The 22,435-nt window shown below is 40.1% G+C and overlaps 1 protein-coding gene across 1 annotated transcript; it reads left to right on the forward strand.

Moving 5' to 3' along the window:
• Positions 1 to 5,113: 5,113 nt before the first annotated feature.
• Positions 5,114 to 20,868, forward strand: LOC136541648 (uncharacterized). The gene is made up of 23 exons (XM_066533642.1): positions 5,114 to 5,413; positions 5,526 to 5,796; positions 7,646 to 7,714; positions 8,163 to 8,300; positions 8,397 to 8,514; positions 9,013 to 9,095; positions 10,056 to 10,151; positions 10,404 to 10,572; positions 10,654 to 10,796; positions 10,883 to 10,969; positions 11,078 to 11,263; positions 11,768 to 11,935; positions 13,408 to 13,528; positions 13,761 to 13,830; positions 14,097 to 14,184; positions 14,263 to 14,383; positions 16,021 to 16,214; positions 16,293 to 16,401; positions 16,534 to 16,689; positions 16,953 to 17,055; positions 17,174 to 17,347; positions 20,219 to 20,364; positions 20,445 to 20,868. Exons 1-23 carry the CDS (start codon positions 5,265 to 5,267, stop codon positions 20,636 to 20,638), a joined length of 3,153 nt encoding a protein of 1,050 aa, XP_066389739.1. The 5' UTR covers positions 5,114 to 5,264; the 3' UTR covers positions 20,639 to 20,868.
• The last annotated feature ends 1,567 nt before the right edge of the window (positions 20,869 to 22,435 follow it).

The following is a 22,435-nucleotide window of genomic DNA, read 5'->3' on the forward strand; positions in this document are numbered from 1 at the left end:
ATCAAGGCAACCAAGAGAATATTGAGATACTTGAACCATACACAAAATATTGTATTGTGGTATCCCAAGGGAGCAAACTTTGAGTTGATTGGATATTCGGACTCTGACTATGTGGGATGCAAAGTTAAAAGAAAGAGCACATTGGGCACATGTTAATTATTGGGAAGATCACTTGTGTCTTGGTCATCAAAGAAGCAAAATAGTGTAGCATTTTCAACCACCGAAGAGAAGTACATTTCGGCGGGTAGTTGTTGTGCTCAATTACTTTGGATGAAGGCTACTTTGAATGATTTTAGAATCAAATTCAAACAAGTGCCTGCTATGTGACAATGAGAGTGCCGTGAAGCTAACCAACAATCCAGTTCAACATTCAAGAACAAAGCACATCGATGCCTGCCACCATTTCATAAGAGATCATCAACAAAAAAGGGGACATTGCAATTAAGAATGTAGGCACCGAAGATCAACTTGCTGATATATTCACCAAGCCACTTGATGAGAAGAGTTTTTGCAAGCTAAGGAATGAATTGAACATATTTGACTTCTCAAATATGTGTTGATGCACCTCTATTTATATGACATGCCTCTCCTTCGAACAAAGCAAGGTAAACTTGATTGGCATGGCATACACCCTTTGGTAAGGACTTGTTTAGTGCATCTAGTCATTCCTCACATGTCTTAGGCTCATTCATGAAAATCAAATGGATTTGATGCTTCTATGGTAGCACTATTGCTTCTATGTTTGACATAATCTTGTGGTAGCATATGACATATTTGTGGGCTTGTGAACCTAGTGTTGAATTTAGAAAATGAGCTAAAGGGTTTAATTCAACATGGGCAAGATAACCAATGAAAGTTGCGTGAAGAAGCTTGTCCTTGGATCAAACCGAGTTAAATTTCTTTGGTAAATGATCTAGATTGAACCAAATTTTTGAAAAAGATCCTCATATAACATGGTTCCACCCCCAACCTATCTAAAATTTGAGCTCACCTTTTGTGGTATTTAATGATAAAGGGAGAGAAGTAATTCACAAAGATAAGATAGGATTGACATTGACAAAGGGGGAGATTTGACAATCTAAGGGGACCAATTAAAATTTGATTTGAGCACACAAGTAGGGGGAGCAAGCTCATAAACTTGTATGTTGCATTTGAATGTGTATTTACATATGTTTGCTTGCATGGTACAACTTTCCAATTCAATATCCATGCTTGTACGATGTTTGCTAGTTATAGAATTGATTGATGAATTGAAAAACTAGTATGCATAGGATGGCAGCTAGATAACTTGGTCATGTTTTTCACAAGTGGTACTAGAGCCTTGCTTCTAATGTTGACCTCACGAGGTATCTAGTATTTTTTGCTTTTCATGTGATATCTAGCTAACCATGGTGCTAAGGATGGTGTTCAAATGGCAACTCCTATTGGTATCATGCTTCAAAGGTCCATTCTTTATACCTTAGCATCATCTAGTAGATATTACTCTCCCACAACTCTAATCCATGCATATGTGCAAGCATTCAAATCTAAACTCTTAGCACATATATAGGTGGAGCGAATGCCACCAATCCAGGTTTATGAAACTTGTACATATACTTTACACATAGTAAAATGCTTGGGCAAGCAACATGAATCAAAAAGGATTTTATTGAATATTTTTGTGAAAAGGTTGTCATCAAATACCAAAAAGGAGAAGATTGAAAGCCCTAGTTTGGTTTTGGCTAATTGATGAAACCTAAGTACTAACCTTTGTCATTAGTGGTAATGTGAGCAAGGTTGGTACATACCAAGTGATGGAGCAATATGATGAAGTTCATTGAGGTGAAAATGGACATGTGATGATGGTGATCAAGCTCCTACTTGGAAAAGAAGAAAGAGAAAAATAAAAACCAAGGTTGATCAAGGAAAAGGTATCAAATAGGTTTTGTTTTGGCACTCAAAACACCATAGAGGGTGTGAGTGTATTTAGGATTGATAGCCATACTATTAAGAGGGGAAAACCTTGGTTAAAACGGTTGTCGAGTGCAACTAGGTGAAGTGATTCATGCATATAATTAGGACATAGTGTGCTAACAATTAACCCTTGAAAAATGTTTGGAAAAATGCTAACACACGTGCACTATAGTAAGACACTTTGTGGTTAGCAACTTGGAAGCAAAGGTGAAGAGTTTGAAGTGATAGTAAGGCACTGTTCCTCAGCTGGCAATGCAGATAGGGCGCGACCAGACGCTATGCGTGTTCGGTCACCTCTGACCGAACGCGTCCGGTCAAGAAAAATCATTTTTAGAACTCTCTGGACGTGGACCGAACTTTGTGTGAGCATGTGTCCGATTGATCTACGTGCGCGTTCAGTCCAAACTTAACTGATCACTCGTGCGTTAGTTATCGTTGGAATCCGACGTATGACGTTGAACGCGCTGGACATGTGGCAAGGATCCAGTGACCGGACTCAGCCCCTGTGCATCCGGTCAGATCGATAGGCGAGTCCGGTCACCTCGCAGTGAGCCCATTGAAGGGGTATAACGGCTCTATTCTTTTGGGGGCTCTATAAATAGTTGTTGGTTGGCTCTAGATCACTCTCTTGAATATTTTGATCATCCATATTTGCTTGTGAGCTAAGCCAAACCTCTTCCACTCAATCTCTTGCTTGATTGTGCATCTAAGTGAGTTAGGAGTGATCCAAAGTGCATTTGCTTGAGTGATTGCATGTAGTGGCACTTAGGTATCATTTGAGCTGCGGTTTTCTTGTTACTCTTAGTGGTTGCTGCCACCTAGACGGCTTGGAGCAGCGGAGGAGCATTGGCACGAGTCGGTGATTGTTCGTGACCATCTCCCGGTGATTTGTGTGGGTTCTTGACCTTCTCCCGACGAAGAGCCAAAAGATACTTTAGTAAATTGCTCGTGTCATTGAGTTACCCTCACTTGTGGGTAGGTTCTTACGGCGCTCATTGGTTGGGCTAGGTTTATAAAACACCTATTAGCCGCCAAGCTATTAAGTGTGTAGTCGACACAACGGGGACTAGCGTGTCGGCAAGCACGTAAACCTCGAGAGAAAAATCATATCATTTGTCTCTTGGAATTCTCCCGATATTCTTTGATTGATTGATCTTCACTTGCCACGTGCGGTATAACTTTTTCTACCTCTCTCGCATTACTTCTTTACCTACTTGTTATAGAGGTAGTTAGTGTAGAGTAGCTCTCGCTAATTGTTTGTTAGCCTAAGTAGACCGACTGAATGTACAAGTCATATTTGTTATACGGTCTAAACCAATCAAATATCCAGCAACTCAAAGGCACCCGTTCACACACAAAGTGGTAATCCAGTTCTATGTAAAAAGGGGCATTCGTTGATTTGTCAAGCAAGCAATGAGTAATTATATTGCTTAAGGCCTTCCTAAGTAGCGTGTCTATGCGTTGCTACGGGACAATTAAATCTTTTGTACTAAAAACACATGGATCGTGCGATAAGATAACAATACTGTTAAATTAAATACCGACGTTAGACATTTAATTCAAAAAGCAAAGTTCGTGAAATTAACACAGTCACGAAGAGCGCGGCGTCGCAGGCTCACAAACTCTACTGTATAGACTTTTTCGTGATATGGCTAAGATAATATTTTATATCGGCAGAAAGAATTCTCCGATATTTATTTCTTTCATGCGTCAATAAATCCATGAATAAGTTCCGCTGCATCTCCATATAATCCTGTACACACAGATTCGAGTATATATGTAAATATTAGTGCCTGTCACATGGATAATACTGCGTGTCTTAAAAAATCTCTCATAAAATTTGAAAACAAAGTATGTTATACTCACCGTATAAATATATGTGGCTTTATGGCTATTCCACATAGACATATATGGTAGAATAAGGTATCCACTTGAGTGTCTGTTCCAAGATATTGAATTAGGTGTTGTAATTCTTAATTTCGACACATTTTTCAGGTCAAGGCAACCAATGGTGACACTTTTCTTAGTGGTGCATAATTTTATGGTGCACTTCTTGACTATCTGAGTAAGGATAAGTTAGTACTGCAAAGACTCAGAAAAGCTGCTGAGAAGGCCAAGGTTGAGTTTTCCTCCACTATACATACTAAAACCTATGTCCCTGTTTATCATTTGCCGATGCTTTTGATACAAAGCAATTCAACATTATCATGATCAGATATAAGTTTGAGTCTCTTGTGAGCAATCTCATAGAGGGACTCTCATCCTTTATGTGATCTGCCTCAAGGATATTGGCAGGATGATGGACCCATGTTGGAATGTCGCACAAAAAAGTGTCCACGTTTTGTCCACGATTTATTTCCCATGAATACATGCGGGTACTATGATAACACTAATTACACCAAATGAAAGATTAGAGAGAATTTGCATTGCCTCTAAAAGGATTTATTTATTAAGCTCTTTGGACTCTACGGGTAGTTTTGAAATATCTGTTTGCATATCTTACCTCATATCCTAATTCAAAATTTTGTAGTTTAATTAGAATATGGGGAAAGGATTCAAAATGAACAGACCCAAGGGCAATTTCAACAAGAAACAGCAAGCAAGGGCGATGGAACACGTGAACGTGAAACCAAATGAAAGGAGAAAAAAGTTGTCCCTTTTGCAAATGCAAAGAGGGAAAGTAATTAAATGTAGACAGATTTGACAAGGTTCTCAGAAATACAAAGAGGTTCATTTTGTCTTAATTCTCTTTCATTCTGTGTTAATTCTCTTTCCTTTTAGTTGTAGGAGATTTAGATGTGCATATATTCATCTTAACCCACATGTGTTAAAGTGGATTGAAGTAGAATTAAACTAAATTCCATTCGAATCCACTCTAATACATATGGATTAAGTGGATACATATGCGTTCAAACAAGAGTTTAAAATTGATGCATTCAGCAATACAAACATGGATAAGTTGTGCAAAGCGTTCTTGGTAAGAAAAAAAACATGCACTACAGCTGGGGCTTCGTGTGAGCTGACGTCACTTTTCCACCTATTCCCGTATGACGTGTGGCCCCACAGAACCAACGAGCAGCTACAAGCCCGGTAGCGTCATACACCTGGCCCAATCGCATCCACCCATTCCCCTCGAGGCTCGACTCCCCTGAGGCCCTTCCCGACTCCACCCCGCTCCGCCCAGTGCCCCTGTGCCCCTGTCCCCGTGCTCCTGTCTACTAGTAGAGTCCACCAACCCCCGGCCCCTCGCATTAGACAAACCAGAATCCACGCAAAGCACGGCCGGCCGCGCGGCCCTTGTACAAGAGGAGATGCTCGCCACGCCCACGCGCACCACCTGCGACTGCAACACCGCGTCACTCCGCCTCGTCCCCCACTACTCGCGCTTCCGCTTCCACTTCCGCTTCCACCGTGCGCACGAGTCACGAGGCGGCGGCGGGCCACGGCGACCCACTCTCAGGTGTTCCTCCGCCCCCGATCCACTACCACTGGAGACCCGCGACGAGGGGCCGAACGATCGGGCTCAGTGCCTGACCCCTCACTCATTGCTTGCTTGATGCCTCTAACTGCAGGTGCTGCGGCTGGACCGCGCCTGCTGCTGCTGCGGGGGCGGCGGAGGGCAGGATGGCCGCGGAGACGGCGGGGGACATGGTGTGGGCGCGGGTGCTTGAGGATGGCGTGTTCCGGTTCGACGCGTCGGAGGCGGCGCGTGCCGCGGCGGGGCCCAGCCTCTCGTTCGCGGACCCGCGGCGGCGGGAGGCGCCGCGGAACGGGGCGGACACGCCCGCCGTGGTCCCGGCGTTCGAGGTCGCGGCGGAGGGAGCCCAGAAGGTCGTGATAAAGGTACGCCACGGCGACGCACGCATGTACTGGCCGTTGGTTTGGGAGTCTGGGTGGTAGATTATTAGATCGCTCGCTATCGTTGCGCTGCTGGGTGTTGGTCGTTTGGACGGTTCCCTGTTGCTGATCGGGAGAGCGCGTGAAATGTTGATCCATTGATCCCAATATCTGTTTGGTTTTGGCCTTGATGACGTAGCACTGCTGCGATGGGTCCTCTAAGACATGGGTATGTATCTGACGCAGGACTTTCTCCTTCCTTTCCTTGCGAGGTTGCACGCTTAACAGATGCACGCATTGGGGTACCATGAATCCATGATAAGATAATGTACATGCTGCAGATCCACATAAATATTCAGATTGTTCGCAGAAGGGGTCGACGTTTTATTACCACCATCCCTGAAAGGGGTCTACCTTTTGAGTTTTGATGCAAGTCAAAATTGCTAAGCTAACTCGAACTATTTGCATGGTTGGTCCTTTGGGCAATTGATCGTGTAAAAAGTAGGCCGTTGTCTTGTCATGCTCACCACAGTGATGCAACCATTTCAATTTGGAAAAAGTCTACTTAACCCCCCACCTTTCATACTTGGGGTACTTCACCCCCAACTATGAAACCGTCTGTTTTACCCCATGAACTTTCTAAAACCGTCTAAACCGGCGGTTGCTACAGTAACACCGGGTCTGCTACATCAACGGTGGGTTTGCTACAGTGCCGATGGTTTTGAATTTTTTTATTTCTTTTCGGTGAATTTTTGAAAAATCATAGTAAATCATAGAAAAATCATAAAATGAAAAATCTAATTTTATTGGACTCCACATTAGTAGATCTACATAGTGAATATATAATACGGTATGCTTTAGTACAAATTTTTTTTTTAGCTTTAGATTAATTGGAAAATCCAATTTTGTCTGTAATTAATTAGAATTTATCTATAACTAAGTTATACATAGTCCAATGAGGACGAAATTTTTACTATAGTTCAAGCATACAATAATTAGCGTACCATAAAAATTTCACCACAATTGGACCATAGAAGCTGCAGCTATGAATTATTCCAATTAATTACAGACAAAATTAGATTTTTCAATTAATCTAAGGCTACAGTAAAAAAATTGTACTAAAGCATACCGTATTATATATTCACTATGTAGATCTACTCATGTGGAGTCCAACAAAATTAGATTTTTTATTTTATGATTTTTCTATGATTTACTGTGATTTTTCAAAGATTCACCGAAAATTAAAAAAAGAAAATGCAAACCCAATGTTACTGTATCAAACCCGCGGTTACTGTAGCAACCGCTGTCAAAAACCGCCCGGGGGGTAAAATAGACGGTTTTGGAAAATTCAGGGGGGAAAACAGACGGTTTCATAGTTGGGGGGTGAAGTAGACCATGTATGAAAGGTGGGGTGGTTAAGTAGACTTTTTCCATTTCAATTTGAAGCATTCAACTCCACTCAGCCCATTTGTTATCCTTTTTTTTTTACCATTTTGTAGACTGGAGTTGCTACCATTTTCAGTTTAATAATTCACATACTGAATCTGGACCTCTTTGCTAGTTTATTTAATTTCGTCTGTCCTACAAACATGATTTCTGTGATGACTTGAAACACTGCAACATGTTGGTAACAGTTGTTTGGCTAAAGGGGATGCCTGAACCCCAGGACAGTGATGGTTTTTTGTTCCAGTTTTTGCCTTTTACACGTTTTTATTATCCCTGATAATGCTAAACTATGAATTGTATTTTGTTTTATTCTTGATGTGTACATTCCTGTAATATTATCTACCTGGGACTATAACATGTCACAAAAACAGATGTGTGGAGGCTCACTTGTTTTCTTTTAATCAAGCAGCTTCCTCCTGGGACATCTTTCTATGGTACTGGAGAAGCGAGTGGCCCACTTGAACGGACTGGGAAACGAGTATGGCATCTGCTTTAAGAAACTATATATTATATATTTGTGTTGATTTCTCAAAACTGCAACCATTAACATTATAACAAAGGTCGAATTCTTGACCATTTCACAAAAATGCAACAACTTTGGTTTTGTGAAATAATTACCAGAGGTCGTAGTTCCTTGTACAACTTTACAAATCAGGGGCAGAACAAGAAAACCCTTCAAGGATGTGTTATCTAGTGAGCAGGTGCTAAACTAAATTGAAATGAGTAAAAATACTAGGGTTTGAGACCAGCTATTATATGATTCACCTAAGACAAACAGGCTAGGACTGGTGCTGCAGCACCCCGAGCACTGGCCCTGGCTCTGCTCTCGTTACAAATAGCAGTAGTTATGCTAAATTGATTCTGCACATCCTGCTCACGTAACAGACTTTATATATTGTCATGATTTATAGATATTTTTTCATCAGGTTTTCACATGGAACACAGATGCATGGGGTTTCGGGCCAGGAACCACGTCATTGTACCAGTCACACCCTTGGGTTTTGGCCGTCCTCCCTGATGGAAAAGCATTGGGTGTCCTTGCTGATACCACTCGGCGTTGTGAGGTATGTTGGAGTAAATCATTCTAAAGTTTTTTTATTTGTTGACATTAATATTTTAACTAATCTGTATGTTGAACAGAATGTTTTTTACTGTGACAGATTGATTTGAGACAAGAATCGACTATAAAGTTCTCTGCCTCATCTGCCTACCCTCTCATCACTTTTGGGCCATTTAATACTCCAGCTGATGTTATGACATCTTTGTCGCATGCAATCGGTATTTCTACCTTGATTTAACAAATATATCTTCCGGCACTTCTTAACTATATTTCTGTGGACAGATATACCCTCATGTTAATGCTTTGTTGAGTCCTTTCATAAACAATGAAGCTGTATATCTCTGATCTAATATGAATGCAAGCAATAATAGGAAGTATTTTATTCAATTTGATACATTTTGTAAATCTTGATAAAAAATCAAGGTGTTGATTAGTAGAATGTTGTTTGGTTGATCGATCTAACATTACAGGCACTGGTTTATCCATTTAGACATACCTGTCACAGTAGAATTGGGGTTTCTATCTTTGCCACTTATATTGTCATTCCCTCTCCAGTTTATCTTTTACCAAACTAGGCATTAGCTACATAAGATAGCATCATTCCCTCTCTCTATCTAATTGGTCATAGTAGAACACAAACATGCAATTTAGATGTTCTATGTTATTTTACTTGCTGCCTTGTCGAATAAGGTGAGAATTTTTTTTTTCCATTATAGGTACTGTGTCCATGCCACCAAAATGGTCACTTGGCTATCATCAATGCCGTTGGAGCTATGATTCTTCTGAGAAAGTACTCAAGGTATTTTCTTAGCAGAGTGCATTATCTTTATCTATGTGTATTTCCTTTTCTGAAGGAAGTATTAATGTAATGTTTCAGTGGCAGCTACTTGTAATCTTTAATTATGATGGATAAAGTGTGTGGGTGGTCCTGTTAGTGTTGATGCAGTGTTCATTTTAGTATCTTCACTTACTCTAGTTCCAAATGCAAACAACAATCATGTGCCTATATGAAGTAAGAATTGATGAGCAGTGCACACTGCCAGAGAATTTGTGGGATCCATATAATTCCTGCCTATATGCTACACCTTTAATGATTTCAATAATTTTTCTGTACTTCAACATCAAATGTTCAAGGCTTCCTGTTTTTGTTTTCCTTATTCATCTGTTAGCCCCACTGTTGCTAAATATGTATCACCTGGAATCCTCGTTTCAAAGTTTTGAAACTTTTTACCACTTATACCTATATAGTCCTACAAATGTAAAACTATATATATGTGACTATATACAAATTACACAAGTAAATTTTTAATGGTATATATTTTCATAGTATATGTACTTATTATTTTTAATATAATATATTTTCATGGTATATATACTTATTATTTTTAGAAGTAATATATAAACTATGGTCAAAGTCTTGCATTCAGGGCTTGGAAAAGTAAAAAGGTTTGAACATACATGTAGTGACAAAGGAAATGCATGAAAGCATGGTGTGCTTTTCAAACACAGTGATAATCTTCATAAGTTGAAGTAGAAAACATTTATTACTAGAGATGAAGTTGTTTCTTCTTATGTAAGTTGGAAAATAAACCATGTTATTGGAAAGAACTATGCTCCTTTTCATGGGCCATCTGAAGTTAATCAAACCATTTGTCATGTGCTTTACATATTTGTCACATGGTTCATTTTGGGACATAAGAATACTTTGATAATATTTTATACTGAATTAGTGTTGCTTGGTTATTTTTTGCTTCCACAGATTGTTAGAACATTTAGGGAGAAAGGCATTCCTTGCGATGTTGTCTGGATGGATATTGACTATATGGATGGTTTTAGGTGCTTCACGTTTGATAGTGTAAGTACTGGATCTGTTGTGTTTGCTACATAGGAGCACTTTAACCACTGATTTGTGTTTCTCTTCTCTTGTTTTAGAACTTTATATTTATACTGCTTCGGAATGTTTACTAGACCCTCCAGTTATTTTTTTTCCTATCATCATGCACTTTTTTAGCTAACCTTTATGGTGTTCTTTTGAAGGCAAATCATTTACTATGATAATTGCTTTTCTTGAATCCTGTCTGAGCACTTTGCTATCGATGTGCTACAGATCCGATTCCCTGATCCAAAATCAATGGTGGACGATCTCCATTCCATTGGTTGCAAAGCAATCTGGATGCTTGACCCAGGGATCAAGAAAGAGGAGGGTTACTTTGTTTATGATAGTGGCTCAAAAAGCGATGTTTGGATTCAAAAGGCAGATGGCAGCCCGTTCGTTGGTATGTATCACTGACTTAAATAAGATTCATCATCATTTTCTTAAACCTTAGGAGGTTATGCCTCATATAGTCTACATTCAGGGGAGGTGTGGCCTGGTGATTGTGTTTTCCCTGATTATACATCTGAAAAAACACGAGCTTGGTGGGCTAGTTTGGTAAAGGACTTCATCTCTAATGGTGTTGATGGAATATGGAATGATATGAATGAACCTGCTGTTTTCAAAGTACGCGATCTATCATGACACATATAATTAATATTGCATTGTTCAATTTTTCCTATGTAACTGAATGTGCTGGTCTAAATTTGTAGACTACCACGAAGACAATGCCTGAAAGCAATATCCATAGGGGAGATGCTGATATTGGTGGTGTTCAAAATCATTCATACTATCACAATGTATGTTTTTGTTCCCTTGCCATGAAAGTGGCTAATGACAGTGGCATTAGGGCACATATTTTTCTTTCTACTTCTATGTTCATATATTTTAGTGTATATAATTTTCAGGTCTACGGAATGCTAATGGCGAGATCTACCTATAAAGGAATGGAAATGGGCAATGCAGCTAAACGGCCATTTGTTCTTACACGAGCTGGTTTTTTAGGAAGCCAGCATTATGCTGCAACATGGACTGGTGATAATCTTTCAAATTGGGAGCATCTGCACATGAGTCTACCAATGGTTCTTCAGTTGGTAATTGAAACATTTGTTCTAATATCCAAAGTTGTTCCTTGAAACTTTTGGAGTGTCTAGTCTTTCGTACTTCTGAAAATATGTTCCCTGTGGCCCCTAAAAGAAAATTGTTCTAGCTCTTTGATCGTTGGTGCAAATGCTTATTCATGACATTTTTGTGACTAGTTATTTTAGCATTTAATTTATTGTGATATTCGATTTCACTGTATGTACAGTCTCGTGATGTGAAGGCAACTAAGTCTGTCAGTACGCAGAAGTACTAGGGTTAAGAACCATCGTCTTCTGTATTAGTTAAATTTGGTTCCTCAACTAGTTGTGCTCCGTCACATTTCTACCGTTCTTCCGGAAAGTTTTAAGGAGGCTGTTCTTGAGATGTTGATGTTTATAAACTGAAATTGTTAGTGGCCAAACTTTATTTTTACTGTGGTTCATCTGACAAGATGTGAAATTTAAGCATGCACTTTCACGCGGCCTAATGATCTAACAATATGGTTATCTGATCAGGGTCTTAGTGGTCAACCATTGTCAGGTCCTGATATTGGTGGTTTTGCTGGAAATGCTACTCCAAAACTTTTTGGAAGATGGATGGGTGTGGGTGCATTGTTTCCATTTTCACGTGGCCATACAGAAACTGGAAGCATTGACCACGAGCCATGGTCCTTTGGTGAAGAGGTACGTACTACATCATGCTACCCAGACTGCCATCCAAACATGTGTACTCAAGAACACAGGAAATTTTGCTACACTCCAAGAAGCTTGATTCACTGTGCATGTTTCTGCTTCACTGCATTTCATCTATGCATGCAATACATGGTTGATGGTTCAATTTCAGTTTCTTTATTATGCTCCTTTTGTGCAGTATACTTGCCACGTTTCTGTAGACTAGCTTGTTCTTGAGGTTGCCATACATCTGTTGAGCATTTCCTCCATTTTGTGCCAGTTGTTAACTCTTTATGCTATACATCATGATTTAACCTGCACTCTTTCTGTTCTGGTAAAAGGGTTAAGGTTCCAAGGGGTTATTGTTGTGCTAGAAATTTCTGCTGCTGTGTAGGCTAGATATGTTCATAGGTAGCTTAACCTTGTGGGCTTAGCCTTATTTCTTGTCATCTTGTGTTCTTCTTGTTAATGATGTACACTCGGATTTAACTTATGAGATACAATTTTGTAGTTAAGATGTACCTTGCCATGGCAGCAAATCTGCTCTGTTCTTTTTATTTTTTATCATTTTCTTTACTTTCCATGGTTGAGTGTCCAAGTTGTAGCCACATTCCTTTATAAAAAAATAACCAGTTTCTGAACATGATTTTAATCATATTGATTGTCAAATTTTTAGTAGTTTGATGAAATGGATCTTAGGACGTCAAAGAAACAGGCAAGTGATCAATGTTTTGAGGCAATTTAGTTTATCCAGCAAGAAGTATAGCATATGTAAATATTTTGTTAATATAAACTTAGGTTAAAACATATAAGTTCCATTTTACGTGTTAACTGCTCTCTAACCCTGTTATTTTCGTTACTTACTCCACTTCATTTTTCCCAAATACCTATGTTTTCCCAGGATGACACTGTTTTTATCTTGTAATTCTTAATGAACTGGTGCTTGTAGCTGATTATTTTGGATACAACTGTTTGTATATACTAACAAGAACAAGAAGAATTGAAGTCCGAAATATTGTGATAGCATGTCTTTGTTTGGTAATTTGGTTGAGTTCTATGTAATATTCTTGGGAATCAAAGCCCCTTCTGGCCATGCCATTTAGTATTTCCCCCCTTTCAGTATGCAGGAGAGCTGCGTATTGTTTCATTAAAGACGAAAAATAACCAAGTACAAAACCTACTCCACACCACACCCTCAACCAATTAAAACGAGTTAGCCATGAACTACTTAAAATACAATGTCTCAACATTAACAAACTCGGAACCTAGTCAAAGTCCGAGACCAACTCGAAGAGCCACTTTGCAGCAGCAGCGCACCACAGTCTACAGCACACCTTCCTCTACGACAGCCCTTACAACTCCATTTACATCAGGGAAAACCAACTTGAAGACTCAATTGTTATGATGCTTCCAAATGGCTATTTAGTATTGATCATTTCTTGATTGAAAAAGCATTGGCTGATTGGAGAACTTTGATCTTTCAGTGTGAGGAAGTCTGTCGCCTTGCGCTACTAAGACGGTACCGGCTACTGCCACATATCTACACTCTTTTTTACCACTCACATACAAAGGGTATTCCAGTTGCTGCTCCAGTTTTCTTTGCTGGTAATTAATTCTCTCACTTTGTATCACCCAATTTTAAGTTGCTCAGATGCTGGTAGTTTGTAGGAAGAACACAGATGTGTGGCAAGTTGCTGCCTCCTTTCTTTTGTGATCCAAACTTTGTATAAGATATTTACAGCCTTAGAGGAGACTGTCTGGTGGGTTATATAATAGATGATATTCCCCAGTTGCAGTTTGTTAACAGATATTATGTCACATTCCTCAATTCTTTTAGATCCACAAGACCCCGAACTGAGGAAAGTTGAGACTTCCTTTCTCCTCGGACCACTCTTAGTCTGTGCAAGGTAATATCTTCACAACAGTGATTTAACATTAGCTCTTTCCTTTTAACTTTTCTCTTGAGGCCCTGTTCATTTGCTTTGATGTAGCTCTGTGCCCAGTTCCTCAGTGCATGTTTGTGTGTTAGACGATTTTGCATCATAAATTGTAAATTGTTCAATTATCTGGCATCAAATATATATAGATGAAAAGATGCCAAAATGCCAAGTGTTATTTTTCTTCATCTTTCTCTATGCTTTGGTATCTTTAACCTTTCCAATTGTTTTGGCAGCACTTTACCTAATAAAGGAGCTCATGAATGTGCACATAAGTTACCAAAGGGCATATGGTTGCCTTTTGATTTTGCGGATTCACACCCTGTAAGTTGGTTTCTAAACTCTTAGTTTGCTGACTTCAATTCTATTCAAAGAATTATTTCTGAATGGATAATTGTGTAGGATCTGCCGGTGCTGTATCTACAAGGTGGAGCAATTCTTCCTGTAGGTCTTCCCATTAAGCATGTTGGTGAAGCAAGTTTGGAGGATGATCTGTCACTAATTATCGCATTGAATGATAATGGTATATACCTTCTCATTTTCTGAAGATCAGATGTTCATATCCTTTATTTAAGGTAGTGTTTGGTTCAATGTTTTCAAGTCGTCCGATTAATCGCGATTAATCGTCCTAATCGGTCTCTGCTGACTGATTAGGGGTACTGTCAACTTGTACAAGTCGTCCGATTAATCACGATTAATCGTGATTAATCGTCCTAGTCGGTCCCATGGCGACTAGGTTCAACTGGATGACTTGAAAACATTGGTTTGGTTGGGATAAGGTAACACAAACGTAAAGGGACTGGATAAACAGTAGTAACATCAACATCATAAGCAATTAATTGATCTGTCTGGTTAGCCTTGGTAACGTTAACAGTAGCTCGTGACAGCATACCAGAGTAGATCTTTGCCTGCTTCTTGCCATCCTTTTTCCCTTCACACTGCCGCGCTTTGCATTTTTTTTCTTCTCGAACACGCATGAGAACTGCTCATCATTATATAAGAAGAAGAAAGGAGTCTAGATGACTCGTAACCCTATAAGGGCAAAGAAGTTACAAAAAGGATTCACCAACAAACCTTAACTACAACCAGCAACTGAGGAAAACAATTATGTCCATATGCTTTGGAGCGCTTTGGCTCCCGCCATACACCATAACGTTGCCTCATCTCTAATATCCCTCAAGATGGCAGTAATATTAGGAGAAAACCCCCAAAAAATACAGCCATTCCCGATTCCCATGTTTACAAATCCACCATGCCACCAAAACAACCAAGGAGTTGAAGCCCTTGCGAGGTAAATTGGGAACCATCTGTAAAATTGCAGTTCTCTAAACCTGGGGCTAAGTGCTGCAGCCCGACTATTGATAGCACTGAAAACCACGCACTCCTAGCAAACACACAAGAAGTGAGCAAACCACACACTGCTGCTATGCTGTGCATAACCAGGAGAGATGCCGAAGTGCCACTTTGCGCGGCCACTGTCGCCACGACAAGCTGCCACCCGCCGGTAAAGATTGCTCTACGTCCTCTGCTCCACCCCACAAAATTGATGAGTCCACTTTTGTGAAGATGACAACTAAGTATTTGATAGCATCCTGGTAGGAGCATCATTACTTTAGGGAAGACCCATATTCAATAACAGCATGATCTGATTACAGGAGGCCTAAAACAAACACCACGCAATGGATCTATTACCCTCCGTAATCAAATCAAAATCACGTTACCATCATCCGAACCAAACATTACCTAAATGTCAATATGTCATATGTGGTTGAATGGATAAGAAAACAAAATTTTGATCTGCTGCACATTAATCTGTGTTTCAAAAAGGGTGACCTTTCTGTCCTCTTTAGAACTCCAAGGCTGACCCCCCCCCCCCCCCCCCCCTGTTGTTCTCTTCTATCCTTCTCCGTGTTCTGTACAGTTGTACAGCCTTGTAGTCTTTTCCCTTTCTTTCGTATTCTCTGTATAGTTTATTTTATTTTAATATAAATCTCTACAGTGGGGGCTTCCCCTGCTGTATTTATGGTTCAAAAAGAATGTAAACTATTTTTTATGCTTTAGTTAGCTTTTATTTGTGTTCAAGATATTGATTTAAAATGTTGTCTCAAAGCTGTGTGCATAATATCTGCCTATCTGCCAATGGCTTGGCTTGTTTTACAGGTAAAGCTGAAGGTGTCCTCTTTGAAGATGTTGGAGATGGATATGCATTCACACAAGGAGACTATCTTTTGACATATTATATTGCTGAACTCCACTCATCGGTGGTTACTGTCAAAGTCTTAAAATCTGAAGGGTCATGGAAGAGACCAAAACGAAATCTAAAAATAAATATATTGCTTGGTGGAGGTGCTATGGTATGCCTATTGCCTTTCATTATTTTTTTTTCACTCAAGAAACGAACTTATCTTTAACACAACATTTTTTTCATCCAGATAAGTACAGATGGTGTTGATGGTGAAGAAATACACCTTACAATGCCTTCTGAATCTGAAGTGTCAAGCTTAGTTGCAACTAGCGAATTTGAGCACAAGAAACGAATGGGTATTTCTCGTACCACTTATTTATGGTTATACTGTTTAAGATCTAGAAGGAAAGATTTGTCATTTCCATAAATTTTAACACATGTAATTGTCTCCGCTTGTCTTATACTGGCACATTGCAATGGTTGTACAGAGATGATTCAGCCTATACCTGATATAGAGGAGCCATCGGGGCAGGAAGGTGCTGAGCTATCAAAAATACCTGTTGATTTGAAAAGTGGAGACTGGTTCCTTAAGATTGTTCCATGGATTGGAGGCCGTATTATCTCAATGGCCCATCTTCCTTCTGGTATGCTTCACAATCACATGTGCAATGTGTTAATGATTTTTTATCTTAGAAATAGAGATATCCTTGTTTATTTTCTGATGCGTACTTTTCCTGACATACTTTAAAATCCATCTATGTTCTTTGTGAAGGTTTTATACTTGTATATCCTTTCGTCATGCAAATGCATTATGAATAGATCATGTTAATTTATCATTAGCTTTGAGTATCACTTGTTAATTATTATCCAGCATAGCTTGAGTATAATTTATAATTGATATTTGCAGATTCCCAGTGGCTTCACAGCAGGATTGAGATAAATGGTTATGAAGAATACAGTGGGACTGAATATAGGTCTGCTGGTTGCACAGAAGAGTACAAAGTCATCAGGTAACTGAAGTAATCATTTCAGACTAATTGTCCATGTGGCTATTTGTTTCCTGTTACATATTTCTTGTCTAGTTCCAATTTTGTCCACTAAATAACTTTAAGTTCAAAAAAACTGTAGGAGGTATCTTGAACAATCTGGAGAGGAGGAATCTATTTGTATGGAAGGAAACATTGGTGGTGGTCTGGTTCTCCAGCGCCAGATATCTATTTTGAAGGACAACCCAAAGATTGTTCAGATCGACTCCAGCATTCAGGCAAGAAGTGTAGGAGCTGGTTCTGGTGGGTTTTCAAGGTGAGGGCCCTTCTTCTCCCATGAAATTACTCTGATAAATCCTTGATGAGTTTCTGTGCAACTCTGCAACCAACATAATTTCAACCATAAAGCACACCACCAGAATGCTCTTTTTTTTTTGAAACTGAAAGGCAGCTTTATATTAATTTAACTGATCGTTACAAAGGATAGACCGGATAGATTCCGGAGCCACATTACACCAAGTTGATCCGGCACACTGATTAGCTAACCTAGCAATTACATGAGCTGCCTCATTACATCCTCTAGGAATATGGATGAAAGTGAAAGGAGTCCCCTTAACTAAGTTTTTAATATCCTGGACAATGGGACCTACAATGGATCTGTCAAGTATGGGAGATTTAATCTTGTTGACAACACTCAAGCAATCCGAAGCAATTATAGCATGCTGAAGGTTCAAATTCTTCGCATAAACCACAGCAAGGCGGACTGCTATTGCTTCTGCTAACTCAGGATCAGCAAGAACGTGCCTCTTTTGGCAAGAAGCAGATATAAATCTCCAAAATGATTGCGTACAACAACACCTTATGCATGGAAAGCAATTTTGTGGAGATTCTGTTCTCAACTCCAGCAGTGTACTTCAGGTCCTTCAATAGTTAAAATTAGTGCAAAACATATTCTAGGTGGTCCATAAATTGGATTATGTTTTGCAAAAATAATCCACCACATTGTAACCTCGCTGGCATGCCATCGGCCACATTGTGAGCCCTATAGGCCAGTGAATGGAAAAAAGGGGAAAATATATTCCTTTTGTTCTCCCACTAACCCTACCTCGAACTCTGGTACTGGGCTACTGGCATGTCTGGGCCTGAATCACTGGTGGCCACTGCTTGCCACCGTTCCATCTTTCCTTTGCCCACCACTAGCAAACAATTCCATGACATCACTGATAGTCTCTGTTGCTTGAAGAAGACCAGGGAAACCATATTGATTGACCTGAACAACCAAACGAAGAAAAGATAAAAACCCAGGAACATAGGTGCCCTTCTGCCGTCATTATACGTTCTTGATTTCTCTCTCTCTGCTCATGATTTGAACTCAAGTGTGACAAAATGAAGGATTGAAGGTCAACCCCTTTATAATTTTTCTAGTAGATCTTGCTGGAATTCAAAGTAAGAGCTTGAGCAGAAAAAATATTTTATACAATTTATAGCTTAGTCTAGAAGAAATGAATTTTTTAAGAGCAATTGAGCAAGCAAAAAAACAAAGAAAGAAAGAAAGAGGGGCAATGGTTAGCCTGCATGTTTGTAGCCCATGCCTAAACTGCTGTGAAGCTATTCTATGACAACTGACTGCATGACGTTATGATTATGCCCACGTTAGCACTGCCCTCCTGGACTCTTTCCTCTCCTATGTTGCTGAAATATAGGTGCTACTTACTGCTGTTTATGTACTAGACACATTACAGAACAGAGATGACACCAGAAACAGAACATTATGCTCGTTTGGTTCCAGGCATCAGCTGACCTTATCCTTGATCATGTCTATGTTTCTTTGCTTTGGAGCTTGCATCTAATATGCTTGCCTCAATTATTTATAGAAAAAAAATTAGCTATTTCACTCATTAAAAAAGTGTCATTTTGTACATCTATACAATCACTAGTGCTCTACTTTGATCTCATATTACCATTGTGAAATGTATGCAAAATATAGCAAATTTGAATATTTTGGAAGTGGATTTCAACACAAATCTAGTTAATCCATTTCAAAACTTCCAACAAAAGTATTCAACAGGAATTGGTTGTCAAAGTTTTAATGTGTGGAGTGTATGCAACTCTTCTTCTTTTTTGAAATAAAAGGCAGGAGCTCTGCCACTCAATTAAGTAAGAGAAAGAGTTTAGAGTTTTATCCACAAATGGTGCCCCCTGGCGCAATACACAATGGTCCTAGGACCCAAGTAGGAGAGATCAAATCCTCCTGCTAAAAGGATTCACCCAGCAAATGTCATCGCCCTACGTCTTTGCATTATATCCTCTTTTGCTAACGAGGCCACCTGCTGCGCCGTCATGTGGGTGTTTTCGAAGATCCTCCTATTCCTCTCTTTCCACAGGTTCCACACAATGTAAATGAGTATTCCATTGAACCGCTTGCGTTCCTGTTTGGGCACCTTGCTTGCCTCCTCCCACCATTTAGCCATGCCTGTAGGGTCCTGTTGTGAGAGATGCACCCTGAAATTCTCCCAGGACAGAACCTGGTCCCAAACAGCTCTTGCGAAAGGACAGAGCAAAGATAGATGAACTCCTGTCTCCAGCGGCCCATTACACAAGACGCAGTGTTCCTGTTGCGGCCACCCTCTCTTCTGTAAATTGTCAGCCGTTAGAATTTTGCCATGCATGAGGATCCAGGCGTGTACCTTGCATTTATTTTCTGCCTGCGCCTTCTAGATGAGATCATGCTGAAATGTTCGATGTGAGCCTCGGAATTGTATTCTATATGCCGAGCTAGTGGAGTAAATACCATCAGCCGTCCACTTCCAAATGATTGAGTCTTGCACATCATCCTGCAGCTGCACATTAAGTAATCGTGCCCGCAATGATCTGATCCAGTTCCCACTGAGTAGTTCCTGGTGTACCGTCCTATTTTTTCTGCGCACCAGCTTGAAAAGGTTAGGCGCTAGATACCTGGGTGCTTCACCTTCTAGCCAGGCGTGGTGCCAGAACTGGGCTTTGTGTCCATTGCCTATGGTGACCGTGGTGGAGGAGTTGAACAGGAGGTGATCTATGCAACTCAAAATGACACTCTTTTGTATTGCATGGATTTGTTGCGTGAGGTTATTTGTAATGTTTTTTAACTGTCCAATTGATTCTTTCAAGAATATATTTTGAAACATTGAATTATGTTTTCACTGTGAAGGTTGGTCTGTTTACGAGTTCATCCTACATTCACCCTGCTGCACCCAACTGAGGTAGTGGTTGCTTTCACGGCCATCAATGGTTCAAAGCAAGAGATCTCCCCGGAGGCAGGAGAAATAACATTCGAGGGAGACCTCAGACCCAACGGTAACTTCCTCTGTACAATTTGAAGACCCTTCCACCGCCGCCCATCTCTGTTAGCTCATTTACTTTTGGCAAATTCTCAGGTGAATGGATGCTAGTGGACAAGTGTGTCGGGCTGAGCTTGGTGAATCGGTTTAATCCCAGGGAGGTTAGCAAATGCTTTGTGCACTGGGGAACTGGTGATGTGAATATGGAGCTCTGGTCAGAGGAAAGACCAGTGTCCAACGAGACGCCATTGAGGATTTGCCACCAGTATGAGGTGCGGCAAACAAGCTAAACACTACCCGGACAGCAGAAATAAAAATACCAATTTGGAGGATGCCTCAGTTCAGCCTTGCACTTGTTTTACGGTCTTTGTATTGACGGTTGTCTTTCATGGTATTTTGGAGTCGGGTCGTTAGTCATTATCCTATTGGAGGACGTTGGGTCTGCTAAAAACATGGTTGCTCTGCAATCTCTGCTACTGTTCACGACTGGCATTAATCAAGCTGTGACTGTTGCAATCTCCATTATTTGTTCCAGTTAGTAAATTTCTGATTGAAAATCACGATTCCCAGGATGTTTAACAGCAATTGCTTGGTTTATACGATAATGACCAGAGTTTGTGCTCCGACACCAGACGTACATGCGCTCCAGTTTCGGTAGCAATTTGGAGCGGTATTAGGTGGTGTTTGGGTCCGGCTACTAAAATTTTAGGTGTGTTGAGAGGATGTTGTATGAGTTGTTTGGATACTAATAAAAAAATAAATTATATAATCTGTCAGTACTATACGAGACGAATTTTTTAAGCCTAATTAATCCGTCATTAGCACATGTTTACTGTAGTAAAACATTGTCAAATTATGGACTAATTAGGTTCAGGGATTCGTCTCGTAAATTAGTCGCAAACTATATAATTAGTTTCGTAATTAGTCTATATTTAATACTTCATGCATATGTTCAAACATCCGATGGGACAGCGACTAAAATTTAGGAGGGGCAACCAAACATCCCCTTAGACTATCTTCAATAGGTGACTCATATGGGCATCTAAACCTAAAATGGGTAGCAGGAGATCCAAAATTAGTCTCCAGACCTATTTTGGGTTGCCTGAGAGGCACAACCCAAATATGAGTATTCTCTCTCCTGAAAATTCATTTGCAGAAAGGATTCTCTTTTGGGTCCTGTTGTTGGAGAGGATGTCGATTGAGTATTGAACCCTTTGACTGTAGCGTTATCCAAACGTTGAATGGGTCTTGTATTTTGGGTGTTGTTGTTGGAGATAGTCTTATGATGCAAATTTGCGTGGTGGCAACTATGGCAATGGACCCCTTTGCGGTTTATTATAACTGTTGTCAAAATCATGATTTTGTGGTATGATTTTTTTGTCTCCACCATATTATAATTAGGTCTTTATACAATCTTAATTAATTAAGGGACCTGGTTTTATGATTCTAATCAGTAAAGTTATGTTTGTGTTGAGGTCTTATGACTGCGTTTTTTTCCTAGACTAGAAACCGTCTATGTGATTTAAAATCTGAGATTTCGACAACATTAAACCTCTATGGCTCGTCTAGGTTTCAGATAACATTACCTAGCTACCGGTTGTTAACCTATGGGATTCAAAACACATCTTAATTACAGAAATATACTAAGGCCCTCTTGATAAAAAAAACCATATTTCTGTTGCTTCGACTTCTAGGTGAAAATGGCTTTGGCTTTACTGTTTTTAGCTTGGTTTTGACTTCACAAGCTGTTTCACATGTGCACGTTTGGCAAGGCTTCACACAATGTTGGTTTCAGCCAGGGCTTATCAGTCATGGTACAGTGTTTTTCTCTCACAACAAACCAGCATCATTCGGGCTTATCAGCCGAGAAACCAACCAACGAACAGGCTGAATGATTAATGTGCACAAGATAAGCACGACAGTAAAGCTCGTCGCTGAATATAATTCTCGATTATTATATTTCCCTCGGCAATCGTGGATTGCTATGTGAGCCGTCAGCCCAGCACGAGGTCCGTTTTTTTTTGCCCGGCCCGGTGGCGCCTGGGCTAGCACGGGCCGAGGGAGCAGGCCATGCCTGGGCTGCTTCC

This window comes from Miscanthus floridulus, chromosome 3 (genome assembly GCF_019320115.1).
Source record: "Miscanthus floridulus cultivar M001 chromosome 3, ASM1932011v1, whole genome shotgun sequence".
Taxonomy (NCBI): Eukaryota; Viridiplantae; Streptophyta; class Magnoliopsida; order Poales; family Poaceae; genus Miscanthus; species Miscanthus floridulus.

Excerpts from the sequence above, each read along its gene's own strand:
- LOC136541648 (XM_066533642.1), top strand. The coding sequence starts at position 5,265 with ATGCTCGCCACGCCCACGCGCACCACCTGCGACTGCAACACCGCGTCA. Across the intron at positions 16,215-16,292 it reads TGCTTGGTGGAGGTGCTATG|ATAAGTACAGATGGTGTTGA; the intron begins GTATGCCTATTG and ends TTTTTCATCCAG. Across the intron at positions 16,402-16,533 it reads TGAGCACAAGAAACGAATGG|AGATGATTCAGCCTATACCT; the intron begins GTATTTCTCGTA and ends ATGGTTGTACAG.